The 17,170-nt window shown below is 38.1% G+C and overlaps 3 protein-coding genes across 3 annotated transcripts; 2 read left to right on the top strand and 1 right to left on the bottom strand.

Moving 5' to 3' along the window:
- Positions 1-891: 891 nt before the first annotated feature.
- Positions 892-6,685, bottom strand: LOC113664781 (NADH-cytochrome b5 reductase 3). The gene is made up of 9 exons (XM_089184146.1): positions 6,553-6,685; positions 6,212-6,364; positions 4,863-4,935; positions 4,545-4,651; positions 3,992-4,121; positions 3,313-3,393; positions 2,675-2,760; positions 2,038-2,134; positions 892-1,908 (listed from the first exon to the last, which is right to left on the bottom strand). The coding sequence occupies exons 1-9, from the start codon at positions 6,568-6,570 to the stop codon at positions 1,736-1,738; spliced, it is 918 nt and encodes a 305-aa protein (XP_089040272.1). The 5' UTR covers positions 6,571-6,685; the 3' UTR covers positions 892-1,735.
- A 21-nt stretch (positions 6,686-6,706) lies between these two features.
- Positions 6,707-10,580, top strand: LOC113664779 (myotrophin). The gene is made up of 5 exons (XM_027180405.2): positions 6,707-6,847; positions 8,488-8,601; positions 9,354-9,437; positions 9,924-10,026; positions 10,327-10,580. The coding sequence occupies exons 1-4, from the start codon at positions 6,776-6,778 to the stop codon at positions 10,008-10,010; spliced, it is 357 nt and encodes a 118-aa protein (XP_027036206.2). The 5' UTR covers positions 6,707-6,775; the 3' UTR covers positions 10,011-10,026; positions 10,327-10,580.
- Positions 10,581-12,670: 2,090 nt separating this feature from the next.
- Positions 12,671-16,674, top strand: LOC113664797 (myotrophin homolog). Its single transcript, XM_027180423.2, has 4 exons — positions 12,671-12,943; positions 13,427-13,540; positions 14,822-14,905; positions 15,943-16,674. The coding sequence occupies exons 1-4, from the start codon at positions 12,866-12,868 to the stop codon at positions 16,048-16,050; spliced, it is 384 nt and encodes a 127-aa protein (XP_027036224.1). The 5' UTR covers positions 12,671-12,865; the 3' UTR covers positions 16,051-16,674.
- Positions 16,675-17,170: the final 496 nt, after the last annotated feature.

A 17,170-nucleotide genomic window follows, 5' to 3' on the forward strand; every position in this document is an offset into this window, starting at 1 on the left:
TGCGTATCGAATCCCAACATTAAAACCACGTAACATTGCTTCAAACTACGTGAGCTCCCGATATTCCTGCGTAAGGGTTTGGACATCAGGGCTCACATGGTTTGTTACCACGTACTTTCCTTCCTATGCTTTGCGTATCCGCGGGTAAAAAAATTGGGCATTGAAATCGGCAAAGAAAGAGAGGTCCTACGGGGAACTCTATCAGATCAGAGATCATGTAGATAAGGGATGATAGTAGGGTGGAACCTCGCCTTACAGCCACCTCAGTAGTACAATCACCTCGTTAATACAGCCCTCTTTTATCGGTGCGGCAACATACCCAGAAAGTTTATTTTTAAAAACCGTGGCTAATACGCTCACCTGTTCATACGGCGAACGGCCATATTTTCAAATCCCAAAAAGAGGATACCTTAATGATTTCACTCCGTTAAAACGGCCACTCAAATTAGTTTTCTGTTCATGAAGTCGTTGCAGGGAACACCTAGAAGAAAACATCCCACGCTGTATACAGTAGGGCTGTTCGTAAACATTTTTTCACTTCCTTTGCAAAATATTTGAAGGATAATAAACACAATAGCCTCTACTTTACGCGAAAATATGCTTGTATATTTTTCCTTAGACATGATCTGTTTCTCGAAACTGTACGCATCTTGAAACAGATAGGGGCTGCGGACAAATATCCGTGCATATTTTCGCGCCAAATAGAGGCCATTTTTTACATATTTCAACGATACGTGACATTCACTACAATCAGTTTGAAAGATAGGAGAATTAACGTGATAATCTCCTAATGGTCATGGGGATTATATAGGTCAGTTCTTTGGACAAAAAGGTCAAATGAAAGCTCACAAATCAACAGAAATTAAAAGTTAAGAGTATCAAAATAGGAAATTTTGTCCAAGAATTCTTGTCTCAAGACAAGTTTATAATTTGTTCGTTATTTGCTTACCGCACAAACCTGATGCAAACTCATATCGTGCTCTAATAATTACAGTTTTATTAATCTCTTACACCCTTGAATTAGTTTTCATATTCTCTACACTGTTCTCTTCACATTTTCTGCGGAACTGATCTGGAGAATTTTTTTTACAATCAAGGTCTTCTTCAATCAGCAGAAGATCATTTCCTTTTTAGTGATATTGTAAGGAGAAATGATCTGCAAGTCGCCCTCAAGGGTTCAAGTGTTAAACTTAATTGTCACCATGACAAAAGGTGAATTTATCATTTTTTTTCATTTCAAGTGTTAAGCTCATACAATAGTAAAATATGCACCACAATGACTCACACTGGAAAATAAAACCATTTTTCTTTTGTGGTCATCAGAAAAGTACTCACAAAGTCAGGTGGATTGTTAGATAAAGAATTGGTCAATGATATGCTCAAATGACAAATATATCATTTTTTTTAGTAAAATCAAAACCAGAACTTCCCAAAAGTTTGGTAAAGACTGTAAAATCAAATTTTGGCAAGGGGAGGGGACATATTAAATCCACATATTACAGCAAATTGTTGGAAATGAGAAGATTATCAAATCACAAGCTAGCAGGATTGAAACTTAACTCCAAGCAAACCAGAGCAGTTTGTTGGTTAGTGTTATGCATTTGAAGAGAGTGGTACACTTTTCTCCCCCCATACTGCTGGTGACACACCCTAGAGTATCACACCTTACTCCTGTTTAAGATCTGCCATCTCTGACAAATTCTGCTATCCTACTTTCCTTATCATGTCAGTGTATTTAGAAGGGAAAATACATATCAGAGGTGTAACCCAGTTTTTCTAAGTTAGGGATACAAGCGAAGTTGATCATAGGAGGAGGTCCACACATCAGTATCTGAGTGTCTGGTCCAGGTGGCGGCATGTGTTCCTTGAGCATTGTGTCATTGATGAATCCAGAACTGTATGGCCATCCTTTAAATTGAACATCAATAAAGGAATATTTTAGTGCATTCCTTCATTGGAGTTTCAAATATCAAATGTGCAAATATACATATATCCAATGGAACTTTCATTAAAAAGCTCAGACAATTTGATCAATACCGTCAGGTGGCTTGTCAAGTGTATACCAAAGCTTGAAATTCTCACATTCCTGATCCAGCTCTTCTAACTCGGGTCGTACAAGGATATCTCTTTCAGTCTGAAACCCAAAATAAGGTCATGTTAATAAAAACTTCATGATCACCAACTTTACATGCTTTTGATTGTTAAACAAATTCTTTTTGTTTGTACCAAAAGAAATCAGTGGAGAACAGTGTGAAGAATATGCATAATAGTGTTCACATAGAAAGTGTTAGATGGTTTACCAGAACTTTTTGGATAATTAGGCCAAAAGTGATCCACAAAAGCAAATTAAAACTTTTATACCTTATCACTGACAAGTGCAGTAATGCAACATTGAAATTCAAGCCTATCCAACAGATTGTTGAGAAGTAGCTGCCCTTTTCATGAACAAAAGTCACATCCACAAGAAAACTAATATGTAAACTATGATAGCTTGGGTAGGTTAGAAAAGCAAATCAATTACTTAGCTCAACGTGGAAAAGAATTGATGTAACCTGAAAGGAATAAATACTTATATACCCAGACTTAAGAAGGAAGGAGGAAAGTAGACTTGAAGTTCATGGGAGGTTAGACCACAAAGATGTCTTGAATACTTTCCTGATGCAGATGCACATACTTGGTTAGCAAACAGGAGAGTAATGTTGGTTTTATCTTCACTGTCTTTAATCACTGCACTTATGATCTGTAACATGGGAGTTATGCCTACAGTACAGAACATAAAGAAACTTACAAAATAAACAGAATCACACAACAGAGTACATTTATTTATTACATGAACCCACACAAAACTTATCTTCAAGGAGATCTTGGTAAATGATATGATGATATGATGATATGAAATGATAACCAGCACCAAAAACTAATATATAACTTCACTAAATTCTACAACATTCATTGATCACACAAAGAATTGTGCAACATTGGGTGGGGCATTTGAACACAGTTTTGGCCGAAAGGCAGTGGGAAGGGGGAAATAGAACAAGCCAATCTTTCAAGTCAAGTTTATTTACCTAGAGAACCCACGTTGAATTTAACCCTTTAACTCCCAAAAGTGATTGACATGGAACTTCTCCCAACTATACCAATACATTATCCAGCTAACAGGTGATGAGAATACTCACTCCAGGTAGAAGTTGCTATCTTGATCTAACACCAAGTTCACCTATCTAATTTACAAGGAAAAGTGTAGCAGCTAGAGGAGAGAATTGACAATCAGATTGTAGGAGTCTGAACTAAAAAGTCAATCTCACATACCAGTTCCCCCTGCAATCAAACCAACATTCTTAGCTGTTCTAAACTTGGGTTCCTTTGCATTCTCCTTTATAGCAAATTTTCCTGTATTTAAAGGCAAAATTTATAACATCAGTCAGTAACTAAAATGATCCTAAATGTTATCATTTCTTTTCCTCCAGATCCAATTAAGAGGTCAAGGGTAATGTCTTTAATTATCTAGTGAATAGTCACTCACCCAGGGGGTGGGGAATGTGAACCTTATCTGGGTGGAGTGGCGCATTTGAACTGGAAATGTAAGTCTTTCCACTTGTAGTACACATGTTTCATTGGAGGAATTTGGAGGTTGTGTCCACTTTTGTAAGCAAATGCCTTAAAAGGCAATTTTTTGCATCATAGAATGATGCTTACAAGCCAAAAACCCAACAACAGCACCAAAAACTAATATATAACTTCACTAAATTCTACAACATTCATTGATCACACAAAGAATTGGGTGGGGCATTTAAACACAATTTTAGCCCAAAGGCAGTGGGAAGGGGGAAATAGAGCAAGCCAATCTTTTAAATGTTCAAAAACCCAGGAGTATGCTGAAGGGGGGGGGGGGGGGGGGGGGAGAGGGGGTAACAGGAGGAATGTTGAAACTTCAAATTGATCAATGCATCAAGGGCAACAAAGCAAATCTGAAAACTAAACAACTCACCCCTCCCTACATAAGTTAATTTTCCTGATGGTCCCCTGATGTCAACTGTGTCACCTATCTCTAGGGAATCTAGATACTGTGACATTTTGCCACCATCCGGGTACTTAGGATGTACATTCTTGAAATAAACCTTAAACAGAAATGAATTGAAAACAAATGAAAGGCAGATCATTTCTCAGATATGCTAAATTTTTTCATGAAATAATTCTTTACGCACATTTCAACTGCAAAGTTAAGCTTTACAAAAATTGCCATAGTTGCTCTAAAGCTAGTCAAACATTGCATATATTTTGAGCCAAAAGTGTCCCCATTTTCAGTTTGATTCAATGCATAAAATATTTAGACCATTCATGTGGTCATCCATTTTCAAGGAGGCATCTTTTGACCTCTTTTTGAGCCAATCTACCCAGGTAAAGTTATATAATTAATCCTAATCACGCTCTAAAAAGACTAATACTTGTATACTTGAAGATCTGTTATAATTATAACCAAGAGAAAAACTTAAGACATGCACATATGAAGAGAGTGAAGATCAAAGATCTGAATGGTTTACCTTGATCACCAGCTCAAAATATCCCACTTCATCATCAGAGGTCACTGGTGTGTATGGCCTGATAACAAGACTTCCATCTATTTTAGCACTGAGATACATGTGATTACCTGAAGCACAGAGAGCAAATTTTCAAAATTTTAATGAACAACTGTTCCAGAATAAAGAATCAACATTTCATACACTGCAAAAACATGGAATAACAATTTGGTAATTACTACCCCTCAGGTACTTACTGTAAAAGCTGACACAGTATACTAGTGGGATTTTTAAAAATTAACAAAAAATCTTACTTGAATAAAAAGCAAAAATTAAACCTACCAACAGGAAGTCCAAGTATGTGTTCGGGAGACTGGAGCTCAAATCGAAACCTTCTTGTATCATGACTAACAATCTGTAATGAACATAGAATCGCAAAGTTCACTTTTTCTCCCACTGCCAGTCATGTTTGAGCAAAAATTAATGGTATCAGCAGGTTTTTATCATGTGAAATACTCTGCATATCAAGAGCTCTTCCATAGAGCCTTGAAAAAATCCTCTTTGAATTTTAGGAAAAGACAGGTAAGGTGGGGAGGGGAGGACTGAACGAAGTGTGGTAAAGGGGGAGAGGGGACTGAACAAAGTGTGGTAAAGGGGGAGAGGGGACTGAACAAAGTGTGGTAAAGGGGGGGACTGAACAAAGTGTGGTAAAGGGGGAGAGGGGATTGAACAAAGTGTGGTAAAGGGGGAGAGGGGATTGAACAAAGTGTGGTAAAGGGGGAGAGGGGATTGAACAAAGTGTGGTAAAGGGGGAGAGGGGATTGAACAAAGTGTGGTAGAGGGGGAGAGGGGACTGAACAAAGTGTGGTAAAGGGGGAGAGGGGACCAAGCAAAGTGTGGTAAAGGGGGAGAGGGGACTGAACAAAGTATGGAAAAGGGGGAGAGGGGATTGAACAAAGTGTGGCAAAGGAACACTTTACCCGTGTCCAAACCCATGCTTTTTACCCTTCATTTAACTCTCCCCTCCCCCTTCCCACCAAGAGCTCTGGCTTAAAATGAAAACTTTTCAAAATTGCCACTGAGGTTATATTAGTAAACCTATAACAAATTTCAACTTCATAAACAGAAAATTGCCTGCTTTGCTTGCTGATGCAGGGCAACTATTCCACCTGCCCTTTATTTACTACTGTTGTCTAATAAAAGGTATCCTCCTGATAACTCATAATAAGACATTCCATCAATTGAACATTTCATGATAACATATAGGGAAAGAAAAGAAGTATTCTATACAGAAACCATACTGCCTTCTCTCTCCCATACCCTTTTTACTCAAACTTCAATGGGCGGGGCCCTTTAACTAAATGATAAAATGGCAGTTTTTTCATACCCTTTCCAACTCATATCAAAGCCTTGTCAGAGAAATCCCTAGCCTGTTGCATATCTTTGGCTGGGAAAAGGTATCCTCTATGTGAAAGGAATTCCAGTGGATCAACAGAGAGCAAACACTACATAGATTGAAATTGAAACCGAAACCATGTAATGGTTCATAACCACATTCATGTATTTTAAACCAAGTAAGTGACAGGCTTCCTCCTGTCTCGGCAGATACCTCTCCCTGGCAGAGAATCCCCAGGAAATAATAAAAAAAAGTGAGTTCTGATGCCTCTCTCGGGTAACTTGTACGCACTTACCTTCTTGTCAACGAGTTTAAATGGAATCTTTTTCTGCGGATCTAACGCAACAGGTCTGTTCTTCTTTCCATTTCCTTGTTTTCTAAGAAAGAAAGTTACCACTCCAAACGCCATAGTGACTATGACGACACCAGCAGCGACAAAGACAGGTTTCTGGAAAGCAATAAGACAATATTATAAAGTAGCAACCAAAAGCTGGAAGGCTGAGGCAGACCTGTATGTTAGGTAACTCCAGACAGTTGCAAATCAAATTGATGCCTCAAGGAAAAGGAATACGGCTTGGAAAAGGAAAAAAATACTAAACAAAAAAGCCTTTGGATTCCTTATTAGGTAGTGCTTACCATTAATCGATCGTCCATGATTTAAAACTCACGCCGAGCTGATCCAGACCCGCAAAGACAACACTCCCAAGAACTAGCATGTTGTAAGATCCCGTGATCTGTCCCTTGAGTTGTCGAAGAGACTTATGGGTATTTCCTCTTAGGCACGAGAACTGCCGGGAGAGAGACATTTGAAGAGATCTCGATCTAGGAATATATATTTTTTTACTTTTGCACCTCCGACATGGGCGAGCAACTTGTATGGGCCTGCAAGAATGGCGATCTTGATCAAGTGAAAGATATCATGGAGAAACCGGTGAGAAAAACTGAGCAAGTGAACAATAATAATTCGTTGTCTATGCTTGTGGGTGTGATGTCCGATTCCAAATGGTCCCAATTTCTTGCTTTGGCTGGTGTGCAAAACGTCAAAGCTTTCTAGAAAATGCTACGCATTGGAAACAGTATTGATCTGAAAATAAGTATCTTCCGGTGAATCTCACCCTCTACATCTGGGCAATTTGTGAAGTTTTTGTAGAAAATTGTAATGTGCAAGGTTTGCTAGGCTTTCGGATTATTGCAGATTATTGCCGTCTTGTTTTGCTTCTCGAATTTCGCAAGGTTTCTTGATCTCTATAGTTACGTATTCGATTCCTTTAAAACACTACAACTGGTTCTAAGGGAACTTGCTTCAATTGTAGGGACGTAGTTTCAGTTTTGTATACGTTCTGGAGCTTTTGTTAGAAATTTAGACATCAATCTTGTCTGGATACAGTACCATTAAACATGTATGCAAATGTCTTTTGGTAACGAAACTAACATGTGCATCGCTTGTACTTGAACCACGTAAAGTATTTATTGAAGCAAAGTTATCTTTTATTAGAATGTGCCATTAGTTACAAATATCTTAACACCTTAAGCAATGCGATTCGAAGACAAGGAGTTCAGACTGCTTTCGGAATTTTTTACTTTCAGTATTATTACATTGAAGTTTATTGGTGTATGTAATGTGACTTCAAAGCCACGTCGCATATTGTTTAATTATTTACAATCTTCTATGAGCTGGAGTGTTTTTCAAACATAACTTTCTGAAGGATAGACAAATTGTTTGGATGTGAAGGTAACATTTTTTGTTTATGTTGAGAAATGTCCTAGGCAGAAATTGTACACAAGCTCTGATGAGATAAATGAATACAATACAACAATTTATGAACTATGAACCCTATTTGCATAGACTGTTGTGACTGAAGTTTAATTTTCATAAATAGAAAAATTAAATGATTTGAAAATGAAAATTTTCAAAACAGAAACAAATCTACACAGTTTCCAGATTATAGGGAGTTTGGATAAAATGGCTTTTGTACATAAGCCACAGCCTGAGAGATGAAAAATGTGCATCTAGGTACATCAGTGACACTGCTTACAATGGAAATTGCAATTGTTTGGGTGTAAAGGGTTTACTAAGCCTGCATTGTAGTACAAATGAAATAGCTAATGCAAAAGAAGTATCAAAAGTCATGAAAACCCTTGACTATAATTTGCTTTGTACAACTGTGTCAAATTCTCCCAAAACCCATATGTAGAGACAAAGCTTTGAGAACACTAAAATTTCCACATCACTTTCAAGAAACACAAACATTTTTCCTAATATAGACAACTCTCCAATACAGACACATGCTAATGTAATATAGACAGTTTCCTCCATGTCAACTAAATTCTTAGATTTTTTTCTCTAAAAGAAGGCCTCCATATTACTCCCCTTGCTGCTTCACAGTTTGCTCAGGTGCTCCCGAACAAAACCGCCAGCTATGCTTACTAGTTATTACAACCTTGCATGAAAAACTGCCTATTTATTCCACAAAAAATCCGCAAGGATGGTTGAGTAAATTCTTTAGTAGTGTCTATTTAATTATAAAACAGGTATGGGGTTTAAATATTCATAATACTTTTATTTTTAAGGGTTTTGATGTGAATGCAGAAATACTGAATGGAAGAAGTGGGATACATTTTGCTGCAGATTATGGACAAAGTAATGTAATTGAGTATCTTCTTTCGAAAGGAGCAGACATAAATGTGAGTTTTCCTATCAATTTTGTTACTCTCAGTCTTACAAAAGCCTGTTTAAGTAAAGGGTCAGTTCTGAATTTAAAAAATTTACCCTTTACACCCTAACATCTTTATGCAAGTTTTCTATACTGTTCTTCTGTATACATTTTATATGGTGCTTGCAAGGAGAAGTTGTCTAACAATCAAGAGCTTCTTGAGTTTCTGATCATTTCCTTTATTCTCATGAACTTAATGTTTGGTTTAGGGGTGATACTGTGGGGAGAAATTAGATGCTTATCACTCTGAGGAGTTAGAGGGTTAAACAGTTGTGAAGTATTGGATATTATCCAATGGCAGTGTATTAAAAAAGCATCTGTTGGTTACTCATCAACTCTGCACTGATCATGTTGTACTCATTTCTTATTCTGTAATATCACTTTTAGTTCCCTTTCAACCTGAGAACCTGCCTTTGTCATAATTCACCCACCCTCTCCACCCATGAGCTGCATTAGGGGAGAAATGGCCTTTATTTTACCTTCCCCTTGATGTAGCTTTGCTTGCTCTGGCAAACTATAAGGATGATTTTGTATGCATTTGTATGATTGCTGTTATTTAGTACTTAGGGTTATGTTGAAGAGTTGGTAGAGTTCAATTTGGGTCTCTTATCATACATTCAAGTGAAAAGATCCTGGATTACTTATCCTGAACAACAGTGTATTTTAGGTAGCTTTTTCCATATGAGTCATATGAACTAATGGTATTAATTATCTATATCAAAGCGTGCAGACAAATATGGAATCACTCCTCTGTTAGCAAGTATATATGAAAGTAACACAGACTGCGTCAAGTTACTACTTGAAAAGGTAAGAGAACTCTGCAAGGGCAAGAGTTTCCTCTTGTAATCAATGCATCCAAAAACCAAGATTGATGAGGGCCATTAATCATATTTACACAACCCACTGACAAAATATTCTAATCAACAATAAAAAGAGGGTTGGCCTCAAAAATTTGTATTTAGAGCAATTTTTAATTAAATATTGAAATTATTCCAGAATTGCTCTGGTTTTACTTAACTTCGCTTCATGATTGATCCAGAAAACTTGTACCACTCTTTCAACCAATCAGATGATTATTAAACAAAAAGCAATCACACCTTAGTCTGTTCACATTTTCCAATGCATCAAGTAGTTTGCTTGTTTTTGTGGCCACATTTGGATGCAATATCACCTTAGAGTGCTGACAGCATCTCAAGAGATAATCACAAAATTTTCTTTCACCTTGCCCAATATTATGAGCTTCATTACAATTCAATTCTACAGTTATGACCCACTGTGCATTTTTCAATCCAGGGTGCTGATAAGACTTTGAAGGCTCCAGATGGTAGCTCTTATATTGAATGTGCAGAGACAGATGAGATTAAAAGTCTTCTCAAGTAGATTGCCAATAAAAAAGGTATGTCTCTCTCCTTTTTTTTTTCCCCCTTTCTAGTGACCTCCAGTTGGCCCCTTAGACTCTGCTTCAAGAGATTTGGTTGCATGACCCTGGTGGCTCAATGTTCTGTGTTCTTAGGAAAAACATGTCACTAATACAATGCTTCACTCCACCTCAGGAGTAGAAGTACATACTGATGAATTGTTTGGAGAATATGATGAAATGCCAGGAGTAACCCTGCAACCTTGCAGTGCACTAGCATCTCATTCAGTGGTATTTCCTCTCTCTTAGTAACATCTGTTTCTTTTCCTTCTCCAACAGAGGCAATGGCTGCCAGAAGAATCAATAGTAATGATAGTAATTTCTTTCCGTGAAGCTAGAGGAAGAAGCCTACAAGTTTCCATTGGTCATTGATAACAGAATGAAGCATTTTTGTACAAAGATAAAACTAAACATGGACAAAAACCTAGTTAATAGCTTTTAGAATTTGACTTTCAAGTGTTTTATTATTACTGAGTTGTCACAATGAAATTTGTTGGATTGTATTAAAGGCTATAAGCAATCTGTTTAATTTCTGACCTTGCCTGTTGTGTTGTAATCCAGGTTGTCGCTACACAAGTCTAGAGTCACAAATTTGCTGGTCCTCTCTCAAGATCAAATTACTTAAGTAGATATGGGGTATAGATATATTGATGTTCCCTCTCAATGGGGTATGTGTTCCCCATCTCTACCTCCTCGTGCTAGTGCTTGATCTTTGAAATTTACTGTTTCCTTTTGTATAAAATTTATCACACTGTGGTAATGCTGTCTTGTAGGCCAATAAATACTGCAAGTTTTGATAAGATTGTCTTCCTAATCAAGTTTTTTCAAACATGTTCAAAGGGGTATCTGGAAGTGCCTACAATTAGGCACTGTGCTTTGCAAAACTTCATTATGTTGGTTACATAATTCCTCACAGTGAATCAAAACTCAGACTGAAGTCCAGGGGACTCAGTGTTCAGCGAGCCCACTGGGCCTGAATGGCCAGCAGTTCTGACCAGCCTTGGTTATCACTGTGTTTGTGTCATAGAATATCCCAATTGCCAGTTGAAGTGATGTTATGATAACTATTGCCAATCTGATCTCACTGGTTGACCTTTGAAAGGCCACTACACTATTAAAGTGATCTTGAATTAAATTCAGTTAACTGTTTAAACTGACGACTTAGCAAGTTAGAGGTTCATAATTAGTCAAAAGGTAGCTTCAGGATAAGCTCAATTTTTTTAAGACTTTAGCCTTTCCCTGATGAGCTCAAGATGTTAGTCACGCCCAAGTGCAAGAGCGGGAAATATATGTCTTTTCTGTGAAAGTACTGCAGTAAACGACAGCAATAGTAAAGTTTTTGTACCACCATGGAGTGAATTAATTTTTGTCCACAGAGTGAGGCAGACAGTTTCTTGTTTACAAAAGTACGTTGGACTTGAAACCGGTCAACGGCTCTATGAAGTCCCCCCCCCCCCTCCCCAAAACTGAAAGATTGAAAGATCGCCTGCTGTAGTACCTCTGATTGAGCGGCGAGAACTTCATGTACAAGACAGAAAGTATTGATAAAAATAAGTTATAACTAAAAAATATGTTACATTGATATTCTCTCCTACCCCTTTTTAAAGTGGAATTAAATGCAGGTAAACCCAATAGCGAGATACTGGTACTGACTAAAAGTTCGAATCATTCCAGTGCTTACAATGGTCTTAGTCTCTACACTTCTCCCATCCCCACCCAGGAGGGGGAAATTAACCCAGGAGGTTACTTTGGGTTGGTAACCTTTTTATCTCACTAGATAACCCGGTCCTTGTTGTTTTTTAAATAAAAAACAACTCGACAAATGAGAAGAGTGTCTGTCTGCCAAAGCAATTGACTGGAGCGATCTGCGTCTTTTTGTATTTGAAATTTGAGATAAATTTTCTTGGCAGGGTAACGGGATTCTGTTCTTGTTTGTTTGTGTATTTGTTTTTCTTTGACAGTAAGTATTTACCTTTACATTTAAGTGGCGATGTCTAACACTGGAAGCCAGATATTTGTCGAAAATTTGCGTTCGTTGACACATTTTGAAATTAAAAGTTATGATAAAGCATAACTCGTAGAAAAAAGGGAAATCGGAATTAAAACCGCCACATCTTCAAAAATTCTATCAGAATGACCAATCTGACATCATTAACTGCATTTCGCTCACGCCCATGTGATATGCGTTTTTTAATGAAGACCCACCAGGTAAAATATTTCAAAAACATTGTACCTTTTTAGGCCTGTCTGACTGATCTCTGTTATGTTTTGAACATGATCTCAAGCGAGTATCATAGCCTTTCAAGGAAATGTTGCCAACTGCAACCAGTCATGACGTCACAAAAGAAACACTTCGAAAACGACGCGAGATAAGCCACCTGGGACCCATTGTGACTGTTGATAACGAAATTTTTAATGAACTCTATTGGGTTTTTTCTCTTGTTAAAACGAACGTATTTTCCCTCCACAGAACACACTATAAGCTCATCGTAACAAGATCTACAACTTTTTATCGAGATGCGTTTTAAATCTGTTTGTTTGTTTGCGCCTACGGTAACAGAACCCAATAAACCCCCCATCGGCGCTTTGAGTAAAACAGACAAAGTTTTTAACAAAGTCTCTTATCTTGATAATTAATCAAAATTGAACGGATCAGTGCGTTTGCCAACACGCATGACCCGAGCCTAAGAATTTGATAATTAACATTGTTAAGAATTCAGCCAAAGAGTCTGTACGTGAATACATCTGTTAGTTTGTTCGCTGATATCCATAAGTGTCCTGTAGCTACTTTGAAGCCAGTTGACAGTCTGCTTGAACCATGAGCGCCAGCGAACAGTTTATCCAGGCCATTCAGACTGGGGATTTAATTTATGTCGAGAAACATCTAAGAAGGCCGGTGAGTTCTCCAGAGCCAGATTGAAGCCGTGAAGTCGTTAAGTACTATGCAGGCTTCGCTTCTGTTGGCTATTTGTTAGTATAAAAGTAAAACTAGTGCTTTGAAACTAAAACCAGTGTCGATGTCTTGGGTAAAGAATCACAACAGTATGTTGCATGCTCTTGGGAGCGATGCCTGGCAATAGAAAAATCGTCACAGCGTAGGAAAGTCGGGCGATAGCTTGGAAGAAGCGAAACTGTACTAGTAGTCTGCTAGAATATTTCACAAATGAGAGCTTTTAGGCGTGTTGGGAGAAATTTAACATCAGGACGCTGAACAGCTTTGCACAGAAGGCAAGGGGGTATCTTTTTTAAGTGGTGAGTATTGTTGACCGAGGTCAAATGATATGGCCCGTCCCTCCCCTCTCTCGAACTCTCTCTTCTTCTATCTTACCCAGTCCTCGTCCCTGGAGCGGTGACGATCTCACGAAGTATTCTTTCGCAGGGAACTGAAATCAACGCTGAGGTGAGACATGGGCGAAATGCTCTCCATTACGCCGCTGATGCAGGAAAAGTTCCGATCGTTAGATTTCTGTTAGACAACATGGCCATCATTGATGTAAGAACATATTTTATAAATACAGTCATATGGTGGTTTTGGAACCATGATTATATCTTTGCCTAATCATGACATTTACAGCCGACTCCTTTGTCAAGTCTTGACGGAAGAAATTCGCCATCGCCCTCTGGATTTATCTTTTCCTCTTTTAGAGATTTTATAATTTATCCTGCCAGCAAATAACTAATTCTCCTGTTTCACCTTGCTAAATATAGTTTAGGACGGCGCCAGATATCAGACATTATTACATCCATTTTGATAGCACTGGTGATCCTTGTAATCTGATTGGCTCTCATTGGTGCGATTTATTCACGAATCGCACCAATTTTTTGCTTTAAATCGCATCTTTTTATCAGCCAATGAGGAAGATTTTAAAATACAACAACCAATTGCTTGTTTAAAGAAACCAATCCAATTGAAACACAACTTTTGCAACTTTCTACAAATCAGTTCACCACTGGATCAACACGCATTTGTAAAGACCAAAAATCCTTTATCCGAGCAACTGAATTTTGCGATTTCAAAATAGATGTAATAAAGTGGTAACTGAACTTCGTGTCGTGCAATTTTTGTCTGAAATCAAACTTTCAAATCAATTTTGAAATCACGCATATTATTTCAGACCAAATTACACACCACTCAGTTCAATTACTATTATAAATATCATAGTATAGACCCGACAGCTGAACGGAAAAGGCTTGTTATGACTGTTATGCGCTATCCTGCTTGTACCAAGCCCGCCGGCTCGCGTGCTTTAGATCCTATTTCCAAACAGACCCCCTTGAAAGACACATTTAACAGTACTTTATTATTACTTGGTGTGTAAGTTGACCCGAGCAGCTGTTATCGCGGAAAATCATGCCTTAATTTAATCTGAAAACACATAGTCTTCGGAGGATGTCCAGTAACATGTTTCCTAATGTCAAATACTTGCACGTTTTGAGGTTATCAATATTCATTCCACGCTTTCCGCTTTTGTTCGTAACGGTTGGTTTGGAGTTCATTTTTCAACACCTTCATGGTGATCTAAAAACACCACGTGTATTACAAGGACATGGTAATGAAAGACGACCTATCTCAAACAAAAGGGCAAAGGTACCCTCACTAGTTTTAAATAAACAATATTAGTTACCATGGTACGCAGTTGTATTTTTAGAAGGGAGTACAGTCATCCATCTTCTCAACTTAAAAAGCCTAATGTTCATTCTCGTCAATAGTTCATGATACAGGCGTGATTTTTATTTCTGTTTCTCTTTAAAAACCTGTTTCCTCTCCCTCCAGTTCCAAGACCTGGATGGTATGACTCCACTGATGGCCGCAGTTGATAAAGATCATCTTCCCACGGCAGCTTTTCTTTTGAAAGAGGTAGGTGTGTTATCTTGCTGAACCGACAGATGTAAATGTTGCAGGGTAATTTGTGTTTTCCATGCGGAAATGTGCTCGAAATTAATTCTTAAACTCCCATGATCTCAATAGTAATTCTCTTTACTGTCTGACATACAATTCTTATGATATAAATTTGGAGAATTTGTTATTTGATCAACTAATAATCCCCTAATTGATGTTTTACTTTATTCTCATCACTTATGTGCTTGATATTGTATTGATATTGTACGGAGAAATTTCCTTCTGGTCATTAATGAGAGGTAAAGGGTTAAACAGAGTCATTTCGAAGACTGACCAGGCAACTATCCAATTTTTTTCCATATCCTTCAAACTGTAGAAGGTACAATCTTAGACACGTGTTCAAAGCGCATATTTTTAGATGGGAGGGGGGGGCAGGTAGATGGTGCATGATTTTTATGCATTGCGTTGAACGGTCCGCTTAAACAATAGGATTAACCAGGCGTTCAGTTACTAAACAGGGCTAGGTGGAGGGGCGTGGTGCTAACGCAAAAAGAAATAGAGGAGTGAGGTTTGGGACGGGTTACGATCTACTCGGCTGAACCTTTCTTTGCTTTTCATTCGGGCTGCCATCACATCCCGATTACACACTAAACACCTTGAGCAAGCCACAAGAGGACATCAAGCAATTTTCGCCGAGTGGCCATTTTTAAATAATACCACTAATAACAGAGAAAAAGGAAGCTAAATAATTTTGGTCATTAAGACCATGACCTTAGAGCATTTCCGGTTGAGGTTGCGCAGTAAAGGTCTGTGACGTTTTTAAAGGTGTTATCTTCGGATGAGGCTCGAACTCTCCCTCAGAAGAAACTTCTTTTGAGAGTAACATTACGTTCCGATCGACAACCCAAGGAACGGCTTCAAAGTAGACCTCACATTGACATTCTTATTTTCCCTCAAAACTCCTTCGCTGAGAAGAGATACATACAAAGACCCAGTATACGTACTCAGCGTGCCAGATATCCACTGCATAACATTTTCACTCTCTCTCTAACCAGGGAGCAGATCCAACTATAGAAGATGAAACAGGAAAAACAGCTTATGATATCGCGAAGGACAAGAATTTTACAAAGATCCTGGCTCTTTTAGAAGAATACAAAAAGTAATTACGCTCATTTTTTAGAAAGATTCCTCAAATGAAGTTCCCTCAACTTTAACTTGTTGTCGATGTTCTTGTTTTCTTGTGTTGTGTGAGTGATTTCGTTTGTGAAGAGTAATTTACAAATAGCTCCCATGTTGCCGTGGGTCTGCTCAGTGATAGATCACAGATCAGACGTCAAAATGTGGCAAGAACAAAGAAGTGGTGCATAAGGAGCAACCGAGTGTGTCGCTGACGTTTTTATCATATTTGGATGTCTTCTGTGATCTATTACTGAACAGACCCACGTCAAAATGCAGTCTATTTGTTTTATGTAATAAAAAAGCAAATATTTGTTATTGGTGACGTCATCTATGCGTCTGTCCTACAATAGATTAGTAGAGAGAACAAATCAAAAGGCGTGTAGGATTCAGCTTATCGTCGCTTCCAGCCTCCTGGGGGCGACGAACTATCTGTTATGTTCAGATGTTCGCTACTCAGTCAAACAGTAATGCACGGCAATTGATGCTTAAGTCTGGAAAAAAATACACATAAAATAAGTCATCTTTAAAAATCGAGCTGTTAACGGTTCATCATTGTGCAACTCATTGAGACTTTTTTTCTGAACGGTGAATTAAAATTATAAAAAACACTTTTGATGATTTTACTTTGTAATAAGAAACAACCAAAACGACAAAACATTTCCAGTTAGTGTGAGCAACCTGTCTGATCGTCCAGTGTAGGGTTTACAGAGTTAAGGAAGACGATTTTAGGGGAGGAAACGGCGTGATTAGGGGTATGTAAGTCCGCCGATCCAGGCTATTATTCTGCCCGACCCGTTGAACGGAAGTTATTTTCTTTCAAATCCCGATCCGCGTCAATATAAAAGTTTTCGAGGAATAATTTGCCCTTTTTTGCTTTTAATTGTCCTGGAAAGTTTTAAGGTTTTACACGAAGTTTTCTGCCTTAGTGTTTGAGAAAGTAACGTTATAACATCACAGAGGAATTGCTCATTAGTCAGGGTCTATCGGTCAGGAGAGGTCTTTTTGCTTTCTCTCATCGTCGAAGTCTGACGGCACGTGAAACATAAGGCAAAGGCCTTATGGCAAATAAGGCAAACACTGAGCATGCGATCCACAATCCATAAT

Source organism: Pocillopora damicornis, chromosome 10 (genome assembly GCF_964200805.1).
Source record: "Pocillopora damicornis chromosome 10, jaPocDami1.2, whole genome shotgun sequence".
Lineage (NCBI taxonomy): Eukaryota > Metazoa > Cnidaria > Anthozoa > Scleractinia > Pocilloporidae > Pocillopora > Pocillopora damicornis.